The sequence below is a fragment of the Tamandua tetradactyla genome, chromosome X (genome assembly GCF_023851605.1).
Source record: "Tamandua tetradactyla isolate mTamTet1 chromosome X, mTamTet1.pri, whole genome shotgun sequence".
Classification (NCBI taxonomy): domain Eukaryota; kingdom Metazoa; phylum Chordata; class Mammalia; order Pilosa; family Myrmecophagidae; genus Tamandua; species Tamandua tetradactyla.
This window is the reverse complement of record NC_135353.1, coordinates 90,375,858-90,399,024: the sequence shown is the minus strand read 5'-3', so window position 1 is coordinate 90,399,024 and position 23,167 is coordinate 90,375,858. Positions and strand designations below refer to the sequence as shown.

Here is a 23,167-nt window from a genome sequence, read left to right as displayed (position 1 = left end):
CAAAGTGCCCCAGATATGATAACAGCTTCATTCAGTGGATTATGTGGAGTTAATCATTCAACCTTTAAAATGTGGGAAGTTAAAGTACATAATTGAGAAACATTGACATTTTAAAGTTTGCAATGTTTTTCAAAGTAAAATTTAAGAATACAGCAGTTATATTCATAGACGATTTAAAAATAATTGACTACATAAATTAACATTAAAGCAGAATTGTGAAATATTTGAAACTACAATTTGGTAAACATTTCTTATGAAGACTATTTTGGCAGAGCATAAACCCAACATTTTCACTATCTCCGGAATTTGTCAGTTTTACCATTACAGAAGAAAATACATTTAAAGATATTTTGTTTTCAGTTCTGCTGTCCTTCCTGTGGTTATATGGTACAATGACATGATTTTTGTTTAGCTGCAGTTCATGAAAGAGAAACAGACAATATATAGTTGTTTTTGTATATGTGCTTTCTATGTACCCCTCAGAAAATCTATCCTCCCTATCATAAAGAATACTATATATATATATATATATATATATATAGAAAGAGAGAGAGAGAGAGTGTATTATATGTACCTTTCAGTATCTAGGGGCCAATAAATTCACCCCTGTAAATGCATAATGCAATGGCCTTTCCAAAAGGAAGTGGCTTGAGAAGGCTTTCTGCAAAATCTTTTGTTAGGGCCATAAATTAAGTGATTCATTGAATAACCCTGTTAAATCCAATCCAAGTAGTTTCCTGGTGATTTATAGTGATTCATTTGTTATACATTCTGAACTGGTGGTAAATTTCAAACCATTCTCTAAAATACTAAGAAGTAATCCACTTAATATTATAAATAGACATGGTCTAGTCTAGTGTGGCTCACCTAGAGAATCCAGAGGCCTAAGATTGAATTCTTGTTTTAACATAAGTACAGCCCTGGAGATAACAGTGAGGGAGACTGGTCCCCTTGAAAATGACAGTAGATAAGTGGTATTAGTGGTATCAGTGATTTAATTTTTTCTTTTTTTTTTTTTTTGCATGAACAGGCACCAGGAATCGAACTCGGGTCTCCAGCATGGCGGGCAAGAACTCTGCCTGCTGAGCGACCATGGCCAGCCCTCAGCGATTTAATTTTAATGGTAGGAAGACAACATAAGCAAAACTTTTATATACAGAATGCAACTTCAGTCTCAAAAGAAAGGATAGAAAAGATATCATATTCTTAGCTTGCAAATTCAGAGTTAAAAAAATGAATTCGAATGTATTTGTAGTAGTCACTTGTAAAATAAAGTCTGGTATTAGGTAACTATTGGCATTTAAAATTTCTGTTTTAAAAGTTCAAATTAAAGAATAGTCAATCCGAGCATATCCTCTTTGAATAGGGAGGATTAAAAAGAACTTTCTTCAGTTCTCAGATATGACCTCCTTGAACAAAAGAATTTCTACATACGGTATTTTCTTTGTGTGTTTTTTTGTGTGTGTGATGTTGAAGGATAGCTTTGGAACAGTTTAAGACTAAATACTTTCAAAAAGCAATGTTTGCTTAGGCATTGAATTCCAAATAACTATCATCTTCTTATTACAACAGCCCCTCCCCCCCAGATTTATTATCAGGGGAAATGTTGTCAGATGATCTCAATACCTGTAAAAAAATAAATTACAACAGTTTTTACGTTTAAAAATATTTTAAAAGCACCTAAATCTATTTTTAATGTGAAAAACATCATCTTCTCAGTAAATAATATTGTATCAAAGTAGAAACCATGCTAGGGAGGTTACCAGATTTAGAAATGCAGAAGACTATATATGATGTTTTGTAAATAGAGACGTGAAATCTATTTCCTGTTTAATGAGTATAGGAGAGTACCTGTGTGAAAGGAATATACAAACCGTGGGTAATCTTGACACTTTCCAATAAGGGGTCATCTAGTCAATTTGCCTGAAGAACAGATTTATAATTCCTCCTGTTTTTCTTCTGCCTTTTCCTGATTTACTAAAATGACACTTTTCTGGGCTCAGAGATAAAATGCAAAAAAAAAAAAAGTGTAGAGTCAAATTTATTACTGTTAATATTGCCAAAAAAATAACACTATTCCATGCCTAGTGAGACAGTTTGCAATGAAGTATCATTTAGCATCAAGTAGGACTGTCATCATATATAGTCTCATTCTAGAAAGTAAAGCTTCCATATGTGCATTGCAAAGAATCTGATTTTTGGATCTCCACGTTTTCACAATTTCTCTTAGCTACAACACACTAACAACAATTTAATTTAGAGGCCATCATTCTAGATCTAAACACCCACTTTTCAATTCTTGAAGAACCCTGGAATTCTAGGCAATTAAATGTGAAGAAATCACTTGCTTGGCTTACTGTATTAGAGTTCAGACTCTTGTAAATTATAAACTAACTTTTTTTCAGTAAGAAACAGCCAATATAATTTTAAGTGTTGTTAGCTATTCTTGTTTAAATCCTGGAAAACTTTTAAAATTAGATAAGCTGCATTTCTGTTCAGATTCTAACATATACAATTGATAAGTCAAAGCATTTAAACTTCTAAAAAATTTAAAAGCCACATAGTTAAATACATAAGATTATGACAAAGTATAGAAACTTAAAAAACTGAAAATTCCCATAAAATTGATATTACATTAAAATATAAAATTATAGGTGTTTCATTTTCACAAATTGTAATGCAGTATCACATTCATTGGGTAATTTACATTTACTGTATTTCATGTATTTTACTCAAAAAGCCTACATGTTTCCCAGCAGAGGATTGGGAACAGCCTGTTGGATTACCTGAATTTTCCAGACCTCAACCTGTTAAAATAGGTTATCCTATGGCTGTATTTTCAAATTATCATAGCTTAGTTTCCCATTTACCTATCACTAATACTACAACATAGGGTAACATGATAAACTCTGCCTTTTTATTTAAATAAAGACATTTTGCTGCTCTTTTAAAACAAATCCAATACATTTCTGAAAAATACATCTATTTTATATCCACACACTGCTACTAGATTTAATTGAAAAGTAAAAGTTTGCTTTGGCAAATTGTGGCTAATTTTTTCATCTAACATAGTCATTGTTTAGATTGATCAAAATTAGTGTTAGTAACTTTCCTTCTATTTTGAAAAGTATGAGCTACTATAAAGTGATTCCTTTAAATACCGAGACTGGACGCTGAAGGAAGAACTCAAACAGCAAAAAATAAAAAATTAATTATCTGAGTAATTCAGGCCAGAAACCAGTCATTAAGTAATGAACAAGAAGTGGAGGGTGGGGGTGCTAAATTTTTAGTCATCCAAATCATTGAATATTAACTTATATTTCTCCCATATAAACCACACAAAAGATAATTATTAGACATGAGAAAATTCTTACAATATCATTATACTAAATGTAAAATAGTTCATTTTTAAATAAAGTTATAAGAGTGTGTTTTCAAAGCTAAGCAAATAAATTGAATCCATAATCCTTTATCTTCAAGATGCTTTAAGTTTCAATTATTTCATATCCAATTGTTTAACATTAAAGAAAACATCAGAAAAAGTAATTACAGTCAGTGAGTGGGAAATGAAATAGAAACATGCAAATGCATTTGCCCAGAACTCAAAAATTACATAATTTCTTCCATCAAGAAGAGAGACCTATATTTTAACATAAAACAATTCAGCATTTTTGGAAGCAGTGAATATATAGATTTACAAAGATTTTAGGTGCCTTTTTAGCCTTACACTTTACACCACGAATTTTAGTACCAAAATTTTGAGCTGTCCTTAAGAACTTGCTGTGTTCCTGTAAGTGAAAATTTTCAAGACCATTGATGGAACATCTAAAACATGATTTAAGTGTCCAAATCTGAGTGAAACTTCATCTTTGCCTTATTGTTGACTATGTTAAATCAGAATAATTATTTTTGTCATTTTATTGCTCATTATATGGTTCTAAGTGAGAATTTTATGTTTTTTTTTTAGAGAATGTATCTTACTTTTGGTACAAAAAATGTTATGTGAACGGTGCAGGGGTTATTTTTGGTGAAAAATTTTTAAGAAGATTTTACCATGGTAACTACACTGTTATTTATCTAATAGTACTTATGTCTGTTTCATTTTCTTTGTCTTATGCTTTTGTACACTGTGGAAAGAGCATTGTAGGTACTGTTATTACATTAAATGAGTTTTGAAATAAAATCATTGTGAAACATGCCATGGTGTGTTAACTGCAAAATGGATAAAATGACTATTATTTCAAATCAAATTGTTTGCAGCTTGTTCAAAAAATATACATGGAAATTTTACCCTAAAATCTATACAAAATCCTTGTTAATTTCATTAGAAGTTGTACACATGAAGTGTGAGGGGCTGAGCTTCAGTATGACTCTATAAAATTTATTTTTACCATTTATAATAGATTAATCAATAGATAGCCCCAGCTACATAGCCTAATTTAATAAATTATTTCTATTTATTCATTTCCCAAACTTCATTTGATTTTACATTTCCAAAGTTTATTCATTTATCATCTCACTCTGAAATATGTGGTACATTTAACACATTGGATACAAACATAATAGGTGGTGAAACAAAATGGCAGAATCAGTCAGGGAAATGAGACAAAATAATATGACATGGTATTGAATTTGCCTTTCTCCCCATGCACACACCTCTGCACCACACTTTTAGCAGAATCAGGCATCATATTTACTATGGTCTGTGCATGCTGACCACATATCCAAGCAATGATCACAGGCAACAATGTTATAGCGCCCTCTGAGTAAAAAGGTTAGATTACAACCTTTTTGGAAGAATAACGAACCATGGTACAAGTAATCTGGGAGATAGTACACCACTCAAGGTTTGCTTGAAGTTTCTACAGCTTTAGCGACAGCCTAGCAACTCTCTGGAGGATTATCTTCTTTACATGAAATATAAAGCAAAATGCCAGTGAATACCCTCATAGTAAAGACTGCTTATTTTCTCTCTAGAAAGTACATTACCAGATGACTGAAACCTTAAAATAGAATAGATGATTACAATCAAACCAAAACACTCTATAGACAAGGTAAAGTTTTTAATCCTATAGTATATGAGGATAAGTTGTACCTTGTCTGGTCTTTCATACTTTACCAGAAAGCATAGAATTGTACATACTTACATAAAAATGCCAGCTTTACATTTCATAATAGAAGCCCAGAATACTATTTCTGTCCCACAATGTTTTGCTTGCAAAGTGTCAGTTAAATCATGGGTGATATAAAAGAGACATCCATATACTCATATAGTACATTTTATCAAACAGTGTAACATTAATTTTTGAGCATTGGTAAAAATGAGAATTATTTATTTGGTATCCCTGACAATGATACCATTTAGTTACTTGCATGTTACCGAATTCACTATTCTGACTAGACTTGGTGATTGATGAATTTGTCCTCTCCTGTTATTTTCAATGTTAAATCTAAGTGGACACACATTATCACTATTTATGTTCCCATCTCTGGCCAAAATAAACTGATCTCTAGTAGAAATATCAAAAATTACCTACTTGGCAAGATTTCTTCAGAGGTATACTTCATTCATTTGTCTTAAAATTTGAACAAATTTTTCATGTAATTAAAAATAAAATTGTCTGTAAAGGCAGAAAATCATAAGTATTCTATTACATCACTTCTCATATTAAGTACTACTACATAAATGAGTCTCTTCTCATCTGCTTCCATATTCATCTATCTTGTAATCTGTTTTATTACAGAATCTGTATTTCTAGAATTACAATAAGTTGTCATGGGAAGTATTACAACATTAAAGGCATAATTTGAATAGTATGATCAAAACCAGAGACATATATTCCTGTGACATAGACCCAATATTTTTTCAATTCTACCTTAGAACCCTCCTGTACCCACATATGCAAAGATTCACAAGGGAAGCAAAACTTAATTTACATGTCATGGATTAAAATCGTCTCTCCCCTTTCAGAGGGACACTAATTGATATACATGAAAGAGTCTTAGATTTCACTTAAAAAGTTTAGTGAAACTGACCATTTTTCTAGGAAGACAAATGTGGGTAAGGCAGTGGCTGAATTGAGAGGCATTTCCAACTAATATAGCAAATGTCTTTTTATCTTGAAAGATGAGAATTTAGCTTATATTAAGATATAAGTTAATGACTTGTTATAGGATTTATCACAAAATGTTGCTGCCCAGTGCATTTTGCAAACAATAAATAGTTCACTGAGAGTATTAACATTCATACATGTAATTAGAGTTTACAAATGTACAAAACTTTGGGTAACAAACACTTGAAACTTATTTTTCAAACATTCAATGAGCCCATTCCTCCCAAATTATTTTATTACAAAGAAGCACAATGTATAGCAAAACATAAGACACAAGGCAGAGGAGGCAAATACAGACATGAGAACATAAGGCTATCCCAGCAATTCTGTCAATATCCAAAAGATAGAAATAAAAATTTTTGATAACATGAAGAACACAAATATTTATAGTTAAGTACAAGCTAGACGAAAAAATATTATAGGGTATATAACATTTACTTTTCCTACATAAATTTGCATATCTTAAATTCAATATATAACATCATTTCTTATTTTAATTTAAGAATATCAGAAACTTGTAGTTCTTAGTGTGTCTATATGTAATGGAATGATTGTATCAAGTTTTTATTTGGTCGTTATTCTTTTGACTCTTTAATGTTTTTCTTTATTCATTGAACTAAGTCAATTTTGGAAATAAAATCCACAGGCTGAGCACATACAAAACATTTATTTCTGAAAATACTAAATAACATAGTATGTCATTAAAATAATGGCTATGGTTAAACAGACAAGGAAGCAAACAAACAAAATGACTGCAACTCATATATGATAAGAAAGTTACAAAGTGAAACTTTTTTAGAAATTTTATCTGGTGTGTTTGCACTGTAATAAAAGAAATCCCCATAATGTGAGTAAATGTGTTTGCCTAAGAATAAGTGAAATTCCCAGTTAACACTGGGTTATGTTTAGCAGCAGTGCATTTGTCCTTATATTTTATACCAAGAACATATGTTCACAATCAATCAACTGTAGCTTTGACTTAACTAAGAAGATGAAAGTTTTTATTCCTGGTTAATTTACTCCTTCCTCCCTTGTTTTAACATCTTCACTTTCAGATCAAGCACTTTGTGCTCAGGAATGTGGCACAGAAAATTTAAAAAAATGTATTCATTGACTGTAGCACAATTGAACTAAATTCATAGAGGAGGAGGAGATCTTCATCTAGAAAACAAAGCACTAAATTATAATTTTACAGTCACAATGCAAGGCCCAGCTCTTCTTAGGCACAATGGAGCAACCTGTGTTCACTCATTTGTCTGGGGATCATGAACTTCCACTGTGTTAAAATAAGTCTGTCCATCATACCCTCCAACAACATAGAGTTTATCACCACCTAAACAGACCTCCATTGCATCTCTACTGATGTTCATGCATGCCACTGCAGTCCACATATCTATTTTGGGATCCTATGTCTCCACACGGTCTGAAAGTCTGGAAGTCAAGTTGGATGCCTGAGCATCGTGCCCTCCAATAGCATACAGCAATCCATTCTAGGTAGTTACTCCTAATTCACCTCTCCGTTTTTACATTCATGCACAGAGAGTCCATTTATTACCATGAGGATCAAAACATTCTACTGATTTGAGACAAGAAATTCCATCCTGACCACTTACTACATACAGTTTTCCACTTAGAACAGCAAACCTGTTGTGCTACTGGGGGTGAACATAATGGCAACAAAATTTCGCTGACAAGATTAAGGGTCCCATTTGCAGCTGTATTCAAATAGCCCTAGCCATCATGCCCTCTTACTGCGTACATAGGACCTTCTAATACAGCCACACCAAGGCCATGCCTATGTGTGGACAGAGAAGGCATCCACTCCAAATTTTTGATTTGGGATTGTAGCACTCGGCAGTGTTCAATGTTTTCAGTCCATCTCTTGCTCCAACCACATACAGTTTGTCATCTAGCACTGCAACATTGAACTGTAGCTTTGTCCCATTCATATTTGCTACTGGAATCTCCATATTTGTACAGAGATCATACTTTTCAATTCTTGTTGTGCCTTTTGTTGAATCCATTTCTCCAACTGCAAATAATGTACCAGCAGTTGATTTCCTAGGTTTTGTTCTAGGACTTTGTAACATAAGTCACCTCTCTGGTAATAAGTGATACATCATCGCTTCCATAATGAATTTCTGACATTCTGTATCATCCTGAAAAAGTGCATTTTTTCAATGTCTGCCAGGAACTGTGGTGTAAGAAGAGGTAGCCTAATATAAGCTAAAGTTTACTGACATCTTTCCATCTCTGTTGTAAATCATGACGGACCCAAGTAAGAAGTGCATTCAGTATGGTCTCTTCATTAGAGATGTTCAAGAGCATTGCAATTTTGATGGCTGTATTAATAATACAAATTCCTGGTTTCTAATTATTTTCATGAAATGCTCCATAAAATAATCGTGAGCCACTTTATGTAAATCTGTACAACCTTGTGCATCAGCAAAAGAATGGATTCCAAGACAGTTGCATGGGTGAAGCTGATCCATTAAAAACTTACAGCATGCTTCCACAACCTGTGAAAGCTGAAGGCGAATTTGTAGATAACAGGCACTCAATATCTTCTTTCAATTCAAGGCGGTCCATATATACATATTGAATCAAAGACCATAGTGAATTTGGTTCTACACCATTTTTATTTCTTGTTGTCTTGCTTCCCTGACATCATTAGTAAACATGGCAGTAAAATAATCTGATAGAGAGGACGGCACGGATCTGTGAGCTGCAATTCTGCGATCACCAGCAACTAGAATTCCATCACAACTGTTAATGTCTCAAATAATTTTCCATTTCTTTAAAAGTCTGCCCAGCATGATTTAAGGCCTGGAATAATTCATATGATGAACAGTGTGGCGGGGTGATAACGTCGGACTACTATTGGAAGTCCTGAACCAAATCCGTTAAGTGTTTCTGTCTTCCATGTAGCTTTATGGTGATGGGATGAAAAGAGTAATCAATAGTACTCTATAAATACAAATATAATCAAGTTGCCTGGGTTCTCTGAGCACATAATGAGCCAATTACAGGTCAACTTGATTCTGCGTCGGGCTCCGGAGGCGGGGCAACTCGGCGGGAGGAGGAGAAAGGTAAATAGGCGGCTGGGGGCGGCTAGCCAAGGAGAGAGATGCTCGAACTCTCGAGCGCCCCCAACCCTTTTCCAGCAATCTCATTCCCGGCACCAGCCGGCCCAAAGCAGCCCACTCCCATTCCGTCTGGCTGCACCCAGGCGAGGGTTACAAACTCCTAAGGTAGCCCGGAAAGGGGCTGGCAGGCCAGTGGGTGGGGCCCGGGGCAATATAGCCAATTTTTTTTTTTTTTTTTTTTTTTTTTTTTTTTTTTTTTAAAGGAAAGACAGAGAGAAGGAAGGAAGGAAGGAAGAAAGGGAAACATTTTCTTGTTTTTTTATTGTATTCTGTTTCTCCGTATTTGTTACATGGGCTGGGGCCGGGAATCGAACCGAGGTCCTCCGGCATAGCAGGCAAGCACTTTGCCCGCTGAGCCACCGCGGCCCGCCCAATATAGCCAATTTTAAGAGAGAAAATCTTGGAAGTCTTCTGGGAATAGTTCCATGGGAAGGTAATTAACATATTCTTACAGGTTTTTTTATTCCTAAGAAAATTATAAGGGAATTTCAAAGCTCATCTGAATAACCCCCATCTTTGCAGAGATGGCTTCTTTCAAAACTCGCTTAAATACCTCTATCTCTAGAGAGATGACTTCCTTCATACATTCCAATGCTTAAGTACCTTTGAAGAGGACCATTTGTGCAGCTTTCAGAGCAGTTAAATATGGTTTTTTTTAGTCCTTTTCAAGGACTCAGAATCCTATGCGTTTGACTTTGCACCCTAGTACCTCATCTATTGCAGCTCATACACATGGAAAAACTGATTTCACCCCCACCCTCTATGAGCTGCACTCTGCATCCCTCCATCAAACTGTTAACAACCAAGGGAATAATATAATGCCAAGCAAGTGAAGTATAATAAATGGGTTTCTTTTCCATGGTAATCCAAGAATTTCGATCATTTGAAATGAGTGAGCAAGGACCTTCACAAATTTGGTTCTCGATAAAAGTGTTGAAAATATGAAAGTATTTGTTAGAATTAAATTTTGAAATCTGGAGATTAACCAAAGGCTTGCTGCACCTTGGGGAACAAACAGCCTAATCATGATAAAAGCAGTTAGCTTTGTGGTATCTTATCTTGTAATAGTCCTTTAACACACACCAGTGCCACTGTCATTTTTAAAAAATATTTTTATTGATAAAACAACATACAAACACATTCTTAACATACAAACATTCCATACATGGTGTACAATCAATGGCTCACAATATCATCACATAGCTGCCTATTCATTACCGTGATAATTTTTTAGAACATTTGCATCACTCCAGAAAAAGAAATAAAAAGACAAAAACTCATGCATACCATACCCTTTACCCCTCCCTCTTATTGACAACTATTATTTTCATCTGCCCAATTTATTTTAACCTTTGTTCCCCCTATTATTTGTTTATTTTTTAATCCATATTCTTTACTCATCTGTCCATACTGTAGATAAAGGGAGCATCAGAAACAAGGCTTTCACAATCACACAGTCACATTGTAAAAGCTATATCATAATACAATTATCTTCAAGAAACAAGGCTACTAGAACACAGCTCTACAGTTTCAGGTTCTTCCCTTTAGCTACTCCAAAGCACCATAAACTGAAAAGGAATATGTATATAATGTGTAACAGTAACCTTCCGGATAACTTCTCAACTCAGTTTGAAATCTCTCAACCACTACACTATTTTTTCTCATTTTTCTCTTCCCCATTTTGGTCAAGAGGATTTTCTCAATCCCTTGATGCCAGGTCCCGGCTCATCCTGGGATTTCTGTCCCATGTTGCCAGGGAGATTTACACACCTGGAAGTCATATCTCACGTGACAGGGGAGGGCAGTGGGTTCACTTCTCATGTCAACTTAGAGAGAGAGGGGCCACATCTGAACAACGAAGAGGTTCTCTGGAGGTGACAATTAGGTCTAAATTTAAGTAGGCTTAGCCTATTCTTTGCAGGAATAAGTTTCATAGGGGTAAATCCCAAGATCGAGGGCTCGGTCTATTAACTTGGTTGTCCCCACTGCTTGTGAGAGTATTAGAAATTCTCCAAATTGAAAGTTAAATCTTTCCCCCTTTCTCCCCATTCCCTTAAAGGGACTTTGCAAATACTTCTTTATTCACTGTCCAAATCACTCTGGGATTTACTGGGACATCACACTAACCTGCACAAACCAAAACAATCTCATGCCTTCTTCAAGATTCCCTGTATATATGGTGTGCAACTAAACTGACTGTACAAGTTAAATTAGGAAATGTACTACCCAAAATATAAATTTTGCTCCAGATAAGCATCTCTCCCTTTAATCTCATACAGAAGTTGAAGTTTTAGGATACGGACAATATCGTCCTTTACCCAATCTTCTGATAAACCTTAGTTCTATCCAGATCAGCTTCATTCATATCTCTCCTCAATATCTGATCACTTTTTCAACTTTTTAAACAGTTCCTATATGAGGAATTGTTGACTTTCATAGCTTCAGGGCTCTAACTCTACGTCTCAGGTGTCACATAAATACCCGAAGTTTCTGGGAACAACCATGTCATATACAAACAACTCAGTATCTCAGAATTTAGAATGAACAGTTACATCGCCTGAATATACGTGACTGTTACAATCTAGGGCCCTTTGTAATAAGCTCCAACCTGATAACCCATGCTCTCGACTTTAGTTTACTGAATTTTTATATTATAATTAGTCCATATGAGTGAGGCACGATAATATTTGTCTTTTTGTTCCTGACATTTCATTCAACATGAAGTTCTTAAGGTTCACTCATCTAGTTGCATGCTTCCAATCTCATTCCTTCTTGCAGTGGCTGAGTAGTCCATTGTATATATATGGATGGAACCGTAGTTCCCCCCTCCATTCCTCCATTGTTGTAACCTTAGGAATCCACCTCCATTCACTGTCGATCATGAGCACTGCCACCAGAAACACCAGTGTGCAAATGTCCATTCATGTCCCCACACTCAGTTCCTCCAGGTATATACAGAGCAACAGGATTTCCAGATCATGTGGCAAACCCACCCATAGCCTCCCGTAGAATCACCACACTGCTTAGCAAGGAGCTGCACCTCTCATTTTCCTACCAACACTGAGGAGGCACATCATTTTCTCTAGTACTTCTTTCTCTCTGATCATTTTAAATAGTTTATTCACACATCATACAATCCAGCTTAAGTGTACAGACATGTCTTCACCACCATACTCTATCTGAAGATATTTCCTTTTCTTCCACAATGAATCCATACCCCTTTCACAATCCCAACACCTGTTGACATTTAGTTTTGGCAGAATGCCTCTGTTACATTCAGTGAAAGCATATTACAGTGTCACTGTTGACTATAGACCCTAGCTTACATTAATTGTACTTTTTCCCATATACCATCTATTTTCAACACCCTTCAATGCTGACATTACTTTGTTCTTCCTCCTGCAAAATTATTTTTTTTAATTTGTACATTTAATCACCATCGTTGTACACTCTAGGCATTCTTATATTATACCACCTCAGTCTTTATCCTCTATCTTACCTTCTGATTTCATAAGTGCACCCAACCTTTCTCCCTCAACCACACTCACATTCAGTTCCATTCACTGTACTTACATTATTGTGCTACAATCAGGTAGTATTGTGCTATCCACATCTGAACTTTCACAATCAGTCTTGTTGCACAATCTGTATTCCTTCAGCAACAATTGCCCAATCTCTACCCTATTTCCATCTCCCAATAACCTGTGTTCTTAACTTAAATTCTCCAAGTTCACTCATATGTTAATTCATATCAGTGAGACTGTGCAGTATTTGCCCTTTTGTTTCTGGCTAATTTCACTCTGAATAATGTCCTCAAGGTCCATCCATGTTTTTACATGCTTCATGAATTTATTCTGCTTACACTTGCATAATATTCTATCATATGTCTATACCACAGCTTGTTTAGACACTCATCCATTGATGGACATTTGGGCTGTTTCCATCTCTTGGCAATTGTAAATAATGCTGCTATAAATATTGGTGTGCAAACGTCCATTTATGTCCTTGCTGTCATGTCCTTTGATGGATACCTAAGCAACGGGATTGCTGGATCATATGTCAACTCTATACTTAGCTTCCTGAGGAACCACCAAACTGCCTTCCACAGTGTTTGTACCATTTTACATTCCCACCACCAGTGAATAAGTGTGCCTCTTTCTGCAGTCTTCTCTAGTGGTTGTCTTCTGTTTTTTTGATAACACCATTCTAGTGAGTGTGAGATGATATCTCATTGTGGTTTTGATTTCCATTTCCCTAATAACTGATGAAGTTGAGCATCTTTTCATGTGCCTTTTAGACATCTGTTTCCACTTCTGAGAAGTGTCTGCTCATGTCTTTTGCCCATTTTTTAAATGGGCCTGTTTGTCTTTTTGTTGCTAAGTTGAAGAATCTCTTCATATATTCTGGATACTAAACCCTTATCTGATATGTGATTTCCAAATATTGTCTCCCATTGCATAGATTGCTTTTTTACTTTCTTGACAAAGATCTTTGATGCACAAAAGTGTTTAATTTTGAGGAATTCCCATTTATATAAATTTTCTTTAATGCTTATGCTTTGGGTGTAAGATCTTAAGAAACTGCCTCCTATTACAAGTTTTATAAGATATTTCCCTACATTTTCTTCTAAAAGTTCTGTGGTCTTAGCTCTAATGTTTAGATCTTTGATCTGTTTTGAGTTAATTTTGTATAGGGTGTGAGATATAGATCCTCTTTCATTCTTTTGAATGTGGATATCCAGTTCTCCACCACCATTTATTGAAGAGGTTGTTCTGTCCCAGGTGAGTAGGCTTGACTGCCTTATCAAAGATTAGTTGTCAGAGAGTGCATGGGTGATTCAGAGGTAGAATGCTCATCTTTCATGCAGGAGAACCGGGTTTGATTCCCAGATCATGTACCGCCCCCCCCCCAAAAAGAGATCAATTGTACATAGATGAGAAGGTCTACTTCTGGATACTCTATTTGATTCCATTGGTCAGTATATCTATCTTTATGCCAGTAACATGCTGTTTTGACCACTGAAGATTTATATGCTTTAAAGTCAGGTAGTATGAGACCTCCCACTTCATTTTTCTTTCTCAAGATATTTTTAGCTGTTTGGGGCACAATGCCCTTCCAAATAAATTTGGTTATTGGTTTTTCTATTGCTGCAAAGAAAGTTTCTGGGATTTTAATTGGTATTGCATTGAATCTATAAATCAATTTGGGTAGAATTGACATCTTAACTACATTTATTCTTCTAATCCATGAACATGGTATGCCCTTCCATTTATTTAGATCTTCCATAATTTCTTTTAGCATTTTTTTGTAGTTTTCTGTGTATAGGTCTTTTATATCCTTGGTTAAATTTATTCCCAAATATTTTATTCTTTTGTTTGTTATTGTAAATGTATTTTTTTTATTGCTTCCTCAGATTACTCATTGCTAGTGTATAGAAACACTACTGATTTTGGGGTGTTAATCTTGTACCCTGCGAATTTGCTGTACTCATTTATTAGCTCTAGTAGCTTTGCTGTGAATTTTTCAGGACTTTCAACATATAGTATCATATCATCTGCAAACAGTGAGAGTTTTACTTCTTCCTTTCCAATTTGGATGCCTTTTATTTATTTTTCTTGTCTAATTGCTCTGGCTAGAACTTCCAGCACAATGTAGGATAACAGTGGTGATAATGTGCATTCTTGCCTTGTTCCTCATCCTAAGGGGAAAGCTTTTAGTCTTTCCCTTTTGAGGATGATGTTAGCTGTGGGATTTTTTTTTCATGTATATTCCCTTTATCAAGTTGAGGAAGTTCTCTTCTATTCCTATCCTTTTAAGTGTTTTCATCAAGAAAGGACACTGAATTTTCTCAAATGCCTTTTCTGCATCAATCGAGATGATCATGTGTTTTTCTGCTTTGCTTTGTTGATATGGTGTATTAAATTAATTAATTTTCTTATGTTGAACCATCTTTGCATACCTGGACTAAATTCCAATTGGTCGTGGTGTATAATTATTTAACTGTGCTGCTGGATTTGATTTGCAAGTTTTTGGGGTTTTTTGGGGATTTTTACATCTATGTTCATTAGAGAGATTGGACTGCCATTTTCTTTTCTTGTAGTGTATTTGTCTGGCTTTGGTACGAGGGTGATGTTGGCTTCATAGAATGAATTAGGTAGACTTCCCACTCTTCAATTCTTTTGAAGAGTTTGAGCAGTGTTGGTACTAATTCTCTCTTGAGTGCTTGGTAGAAGTCCCATGTTAAACCGTCTTGTCCTGGACATTTTGGGCATGGAGCTTCTTGATGGCTGATTCAATCCCTTTATTTGTGATTGGTTTTTTGAGGTTGTCTGTTTCTTCTTAACTCAATGTTGGTTGTTTATGCCTTTCTAGGAAGTTGTTTATTTCATCTACATTGACTGGTTTATTAGCATGTAGTTCCTCATAGTATCCTCTCACTATCTCCTTTATTTCTGCAGGGAAAGTGGTTATGTCTCCTCTTCCATTTCTGATTTTATTTGTTTGCATCCTCTCTGTTTCTTTTTATAAACCTAGCTAAGTGTCCATCAATTGTATTGATTTTCTCAAAGAACTAAATTCTGGTTTTGTTGATTTTCTCTATTGTTTTCAGTTTCATTTATTTCTGCTCTAATCTTCATTATTTCTTTTCTTTTGTTTGATTTGAGTTTAGTTTGCTGTTTTTTTTTCTCTAGTCTTCCAAGTGAAAAGTTAATTCCTTGACTTTTTTCTCTTCTTCTTTTTAAATATAAGCATTTAAGGCAATACATTTCCCTCTTAGTACTGTCTTTGCTGCACTCCATGAATTTTGATATGTTGTGTTTTCATTTTCATTTCCTTCCAGATAGTTACTGATTTGTCCTATAATTTCTTCCTTGACCCACTGGTTGTTTAGCCTCCATAAATGTGTGAACTTGCTGGCCCTCTTGCTGTTATTGTTTTCCAACTTCATTCCTTTATGATCCAAGAAAGTGCTTTGTATGATTTCAAATTTTTAAAATTTATTAAGACTTGCTTTGTGACCCAGAATATGGTCTATCCTTGAGGATGACCCATGAACAATTGAGAAAAAGGTGTATCCTGCTGTTGTGGGCTGTAATGTTCTATAAATGTCTGTTAAGTCTAGTTCATTTATTGTATTGTTCAAATTCTCTGTTTCTTTTTTGATCCTCTGTCTAGATGTTCTGTCCATTGATGAGAGTGGAGAATTTGAAGTCTCCAACTCTTATGCTATAAGTGTCTATTTTTCCCTTCATGTATTTGGGAGTACTCTGGCTTACTGCATAAATATTTGTGATTGTTATGTCTTCTTGTTGAATAGCTCCTTTTGTCAATCCATAGTGTCCATCCTTCTGTGTCTCTTTTAATTGCTTTACATTTGGATTCTAATTTGTCAGATATTTGTGCAGTCACTCCTGCTCTTTTTGGATTGTTGTTTGCGTTAAATATCTTTTCCTAGCCTTTCATTTTCAGCCTACTTTTGTCCTTGGATCTAAAATGAGTCTCCTGTAGACAGCATATAGTTAGGTCCTGTTTTTTAATCCAGTCTGCCAGTTTATGTCTTTTGATTGGGGAGTTAAATCCATTAACATTTAGTGTTATTACTGTAAAGGCAGTACTTTGTTCTATCATTTTTTCTTCTGGATTTTGTATGGCATATCTATTTTTTTAAATCTTTTTATCATACTGATAGTCTTCATTTCAACACTCTTTTTCACACCTCTCTCTCCTGTCTTTTCCTATCTGCCTGTAGTGCTCCTTTTAGTATTTCTTGCAGAGCTGGTCTCTTGGTTACAAATTTTCTCTGTGTTCATCTGAAAATAATCTCCCCCACAATTTTGAGAGACAATTTTGCTGAATGTAGAATTCTTGGTTGGCAGTTTTTCTCTTTTAGAATCTTAAATATATCATATGCTGCCTTCTTCCTTCCATAGTTTCTGCTGAGAAATCCACATATAGTCTTATTGGACTTCTCTTGTATGTGATGGATTGCTTTTCTCTTGCTGCTTTCAAAATTCTCTCTTTCTCCTTGATATCTGACAGTCTGATTAGTAAGAGTCTTGGAGTTTGTCTATTTGGATCACTGCACTTCTTGGAGCTGTGATTTTATGTCTTTCATAAGAGATGAGAAATGTTCAGTGATAATTTCCTCCATTAGTCTTTCTCCTCCTTTTTCCTTATAATTTGGTGACACCCTCAATACATATATTCATGTGCTTCATGTTGTCATTCAATTCCCTGAGACCCTGCTCATACTTTTCCATTCTTATCCCTCTATTGTCTTTTCTACATCAGATTTCAAATGTATAGTCCTATAGTTCATTAATCCTTTCCTCTGCTTCTGCAAATTTATCATTGTAGGTTTCCATTGTTTTTTTAATCAAATGTACAGTCTTATAGTTCATTAATCCTTTCTTCTGCTTCTTCAAATTTATTATTGTAGGTTTCAATTTTTTAATTTCTTCTAATGTGCCTTTCATTCTCATAAATTCTGTAACTGTTTTTTCAAACTTTTGATTTCTTTTTGTTCACCAAATACCTTCTTTATATCCTCCCTGAACTCATTGATTTGATTTTTAATATGATTTCCCATGTCTGTTCAAACATCCTGAATTAGTTGTTTCCACTCCTGTCTCTCATTAGAATTGTTGGTTTGTTCCTTTGACTGGGCCATATTTTCAATTTTCTAAATATGACTCATATTTTGCTGGATCTAGGCATTTAATTTCCTTAATTAGTTTATTCTGGAGTTTGTTTTCACTCTTTTACCTGGTATTTTCTTGATGGATGACTTTGTTCTCTATCTGTTCTTTTACATTTAGTTCAACTTATTCTAAACCTCTAGTATAGGCTCAGTTTAACTGATTGGAATTTTTCAGTTCTTGTTTTAATTTCTTGCCCTGCCTATATGGAGCCTTTTTATTGAGGAAGGTCTCCTTAGATATTATAGACCCCGGTTAGATTTTCCCAGACCGAATTGGCCACCTTTCAGGAAGAAAGAGTTACCTGCATCAGTTTTCCCTGAGGGTAAGACCCAGCAGGTTGATAGACTTTCTTATGAAGCCTCTAGACTCTGTGTTTTTTCTATCCTGCCCAGTTTGTTGCACTTGTCTGCCTACAGCTTTCCACTAGTGTAAAGTGGTGCAGTGTCTTTAACTTCAGCAGACTCTCCCTGCTGGGGGTGTGGTTTAGAGAGAGATGAGGTTTAAGGTTGGCATTAATTGCTTCTGTTTTCCAGTCCCTAGTTCCTGAATTCCTTGAGGGAGGGATTCTGCTTGAGCTGGGCCCCATCCTTCCCTTGGGGAAAATACAGCCTCTAGTGATTCGACTCCCTTCACCTGACTAGTTACTTTGTCTCTCAGACAAACTTAATTCCACCATTGCCTGTGGCAGTGCTGGAGACTTAGAAGCCTTGGTATTCTATCTAGTGGGCTGTAAAGTAGTAGAAACAAAGGAAAAAAGGGGGGAAGGGATCCTTTTAACAGCAGGATCCCTGCTTCTCTGGGTCTTGTCAGTCAAAATCTTAAATTGGTGCATGGCTGTACATATCTTTAGACTCTGTCTGCTGCCTTTTCTTTGGGTCAAGCCCTTTTCAAATATTTTGTGCTGTCCAACTCAAAAGCCTCTGTTTTTTTGGCCATTTATTCGTTTGTTTATTTGTTTCTGTCATCCTTACCCTCTCTGCCTGGGCAAAAACTCCTAGTAACTTTACCTCTTATTCCAGGTTTATCTGAGCTGGCAACCAATTTTCAGTAGTCAGGATTTGTTAATTCCACAATTGGAGCCTGGCTGAGGTAATACTTTGCTGCTAGTAAATTCTTTTTCTATTTCCCTCAGGGAACCAGGCTGCCAAGCCTGTGGGGGAGTAGCACCAGCCTCCATGGCTTGGGGGACTTACAGTTCTGTGTAGGATCTCAGCCAGTCCAGCCTGTCCAGACTGGTGTACCCTGTGTGTCTGGACACTGATGTGGCCCCAGCAGTTGTTCTGTACTGTTCCTGGCTATTTACTAACCACCCTGGAGGATTAACTAAATTCCACACCTCACTAAGCCACCATCTTGCCCTACCTACTGAAAAACCTTTGCTTCTGTAGTTTTGAAAAATAACAACCCTCGTTTCTGGTGCAGCCACACACAACCAGGGGTAGCAGAACAGAGCTGGAATTCTTTGAAAGTCTCAAGAGTTGCCATTATTTAACCTGCTTGGTAGTTACCTGGAAGAGCCCATTTACAAAGATGCCTATATTTGAACTGACTCAGACTTCCCTCAATGTGAAAATCCTTCTCCTTTCAGAAAACTTGATGAAAACAATTAGAGGAAAAGTTTTAACTTTCCAGTTACCTAAGTGAATAAAAGTTGGAGCAAGCAATAGATTTTCTAGAAAAGCTTAAAAGGAAAAATTGTGGAACGAGATGTCCATAGGGGCTTTCAAAAGTTCTGACATATTGTGCAAAATCTAGAGGGTCATGTGCATGTGTAGTACTATACACACACTCAACAAAGACCTCAGAAGGTCCCTAAGCTCTCAACTATAGATGACCTTGAGGTTCTGTGCAAGCAGTTAGTTATGAAATTGTCAAATTCCTGGCTGAGAACTGAAACCATTCCCAACACAATAATAGAGCCCCTTGGCAAAAAATGTATTGATATATTGATTCCAGGCAGTTAAGGATATATTTGTCTGTTCACTGTTCACTATGCTAACCAAGTACAGATTTCAGTGGCCACAAACAAGAAAGAATTCAAGCTTATAGAATTAATATAGAAAGTTAATAACAAAGAATTATTTTTTCTGGATTTTGAAAGGCTGTTATATATATATATATATATATTAACCTTATATTTAGAGATAAGAATGAAGTCAATCAGGTTGGGGTTAAAGTAATTCAGAACACAGGGGTAAGGAACACATTGTCTATATTTTAGAAATGCACATCCTCTTTGAGACCAAAGGAATAAAGTTTTATTTGATTTGGAACCAATATCTTCTGTAGCACATGATCTAACTCAAGCTATATGTATAGCTCATTTGAACAATTGAAACACAGGGAGCACAGAGTAAGAAAGAGGTTTTTTAATTCTGTGTACCTAATGTAATGTCTGAATACATCCTTGAGTATATTAAGCAGATAATCAAAAAGTATTGGCAAAGTTCCTTGAGGGATGGGAGAAAAAATATGGAACTTTTAAATTTTACTATCAGAGAATCTTCTGATACTGTGTCAAACTTATGGGACACCCAAATCAATAGGCCATGCCCTTGATCTTGAGGCTTACTCTTGTGAAGTTTATGTAGTGGAGAAGCTTAGCCTACCTGTAGGTATGCCTAAGAGTTACTTCTGTAAGACCTCTTTTGTTGATCAGATGTGGCCTCACTTTTTCTAAGCTCAACTCTTCAAGTGAAATCCTTGCCCTCCCCCCATATGTGGGACATGCTATCCAGGTGTGAATATCTCCTTGGCAGCGTGGGAGATGACTCCTAGGGATGAATCTGGCCTTGCCACCATGGGATCAGCAATTCCAGCCTGACCAAAAATGGAAAAAGAAGTGTAACTAATAAAGTATCAGCGGCAGAAAGAGTTCAAATAGAGTTGAGAGGCTACTCTGGAGGTTGTTTTTATGCAAGCTTCAGTTAGACATTTCTACCTATTATAACCTACCAACTCCCAATCAGGACCATTCTAGCCAGTCATAAAGAACACCTGGGGCAATATATGGGATTCCAAAAGGGTTCATGCACTGGTGTAACTTTGGAGAAATCTACAACCCCTGGATAGCTCCCTGGGCCAGATAAGCCCTGAGGCCTGGAGGGCCCAGCTTCTTCAGGACATCAGATAGTTCCATCTCCCTACCCCGTATTATTGGCAGACACTTCCAACATGAAAAAGTTGAAATGGGCATAGCCCAAACACCCCTAAAGAGAGGGTAGAGAGTCTGAGTCTTTTCTATAAAACCTTGTAATAGTCTGCCATGAGGACATAGCCACCCTACCTCTAGCCTGCCCTGAGGAGTTGGCCACCCAACCTCCACCTGAAGGGATTAACCTTGGAGCGATTAATCCTGTTTCACCAGATGAAACTGCAAGCAAATGCCCTGAAGAAATTGGCTTGGAAGATATTTCTAATTATTTTCATGACCCACCCCCACCACCTCTAATTTCTTCCAGACCTATAACTATTCTAAAGTACCACCAGGCCCCAAAAGGCAAGGTACAAAAAGTCACCCATGAGGAGGTATCTAAGCTCTGAAAGAACTGTGTGAGTTTTCCAATTTATATAGACACAAAACAGGGGAATATATGTGGCAATGGATTTTAAGGGTGCGGGATAATGGTAGGAAGAATATAAAGCTGGATCAGACTGAATTTATTGATATGGGCCACCAAGTTACCATGAGATATGAGCTGGGTATTGTCTGACCCAACAAGTCATAAATTTGGGCATGGACAGCAACAGGCCATCATAAAATGGAAATGGTATATATGAGATAAGGACAGAGCAAGTCCTGAAGGCATAAATACATTGCATGAGGAAGCGGCCTGTGCTGGTTTGAAAGGAAGCATGCCCCCTAAGAAAAGCCATGTTTTAATATAAATCCCATTTCATAAAGGTAGAATAATCCCTATTCAATATTGTATATTTGAAACTGTAATGAGATAATCTCCCTGGTTGATGTGATTTAGTCAAGAATGGTTGTTAAACTGGATTGGGGATGACATGTTTCCACCCATTTGAGTGGGTCTTGAGTGGTTTACTGGAGTCCTATAAAAGAGGAAACATTTTGGAGAGAGAGATTCAGAGAGAGCAGAGAATGCTGCAGCACCACAAAGCAGAGAGTCCACCAGCCAGCGACCTTTGGAGATGAAGAAGGAAAACGCCTCCCAGGGAGCTTCATGAAACCGAAAGCCAGGAGACCAAGCTAGCAGATGACACCGTATTCGCCATGTGCTGTCCAGCTGAGAGCAAAGCCCTGACTGTGTTAGCCATGTGCTTTCTCACTCGAGAGAGAAACCCTGGACTTCATCGGCATTCTTGAACCAAAGTATCTTTCCCTGGATGCCTTTGATTGGACATTTGTATAGACTTGTTTTAATTGGGACATTTTCTCAGCCTTAGAACTGTAAACTAGCAACTCATTAAATTCCCCTTTTTAAAAGCCATTCCATTTCTGGTATATTGCATTCCAGCAGCTAGCAAACTAGAACATGGCCCAAATACGCATGGCCTGCACTACTACCACATTACCTCCTCTTTCCCAGACCAGAACTATAGCCTGTTGGGGAGTTCCTTACAGTGAATTGACTGAGTAAGAGAAACTTGGGCCTGGTTTACAGGTGGTTCTTCATGATATGTAGGTACCACCCAAAAGGCGGCAGCTGCAGCACTACAATCCCTTTCCAAGATGTTCCTGAAGCACAGTGGTGACGGGAAATACTCCCAGTAAGCAGAACTTTGAGCAGTGACCCTTGTTGTTCATTTTTCCTGGAAGAAGAACTGGCCAGTGGTGTGTTTGTATACTGACCCATGGCTGTTGCTAATGGTCTGTCTGGATGGTCAGGGACGTGGAAAAAGCACTGTTGAAAAATTGGTGACAAAGAGGTCTGGGGAAGAGGTAGGCAGATAGACCTTTATGAGTGGGCAAAAAACATGAAGATATTGGTGTCCTATGTGAATGTGAACCCCAGAGTATGACTTCAGCAGAATATTTTAACAATCAAGTGAATAAGATGACCTGTTCTCTGGACAGCAGTCAGCCTTCCCTGAGAAACTCCTGTATTGCCCATTGGACTCATGAACAAAGTGGTCATGGTGGTAGGGATGAAGGTTATGCATGGGCTCAGCAACATGGACTTCCACTCACCACGGCTGACCTAGCTACAGCCACTGCTAAGTGCCCAATCTGCCAGCAGCA

At 36.5% G+C, this 23,167-nt stretch overlaps 1 protein-coding gene and 1 pseudogene across 1 annotated transcript in view; one reads left to right on the top strand and one right to left on the bottom strand.

Moving 5' to 3' along the window:
* The window catches only part of TENT5D (terminal nucleotidyltransferase 5D), a 75,866-nt gene extending 72,065 nt beyond the window's left edge, over positions 1-3,801 (top strand). The window contains exon 5 of the mRNA XM_077144912.1: positions 1,031-3,801. Coding sequence (XP_077001027.1) covers positions 1,031-1,115 — 85 coding nt within the window. The 3' untranslated portion in view covers positions 1,116-3,801. The remainder of the gene's footprint in view (positions 1-1,030) is intronic.
* Positions 3,802-7,357: 3,556 nt separating this feature from the next.
* LOC143671926 (kelch-like protein 5 pseudogene) lies at positions 7,358-9,286 on the bottom strand (annotated as a pseudogene).
* Between the last annotated feature and the right edge of the window lie 13,881 nt (positions 9,287-23,167).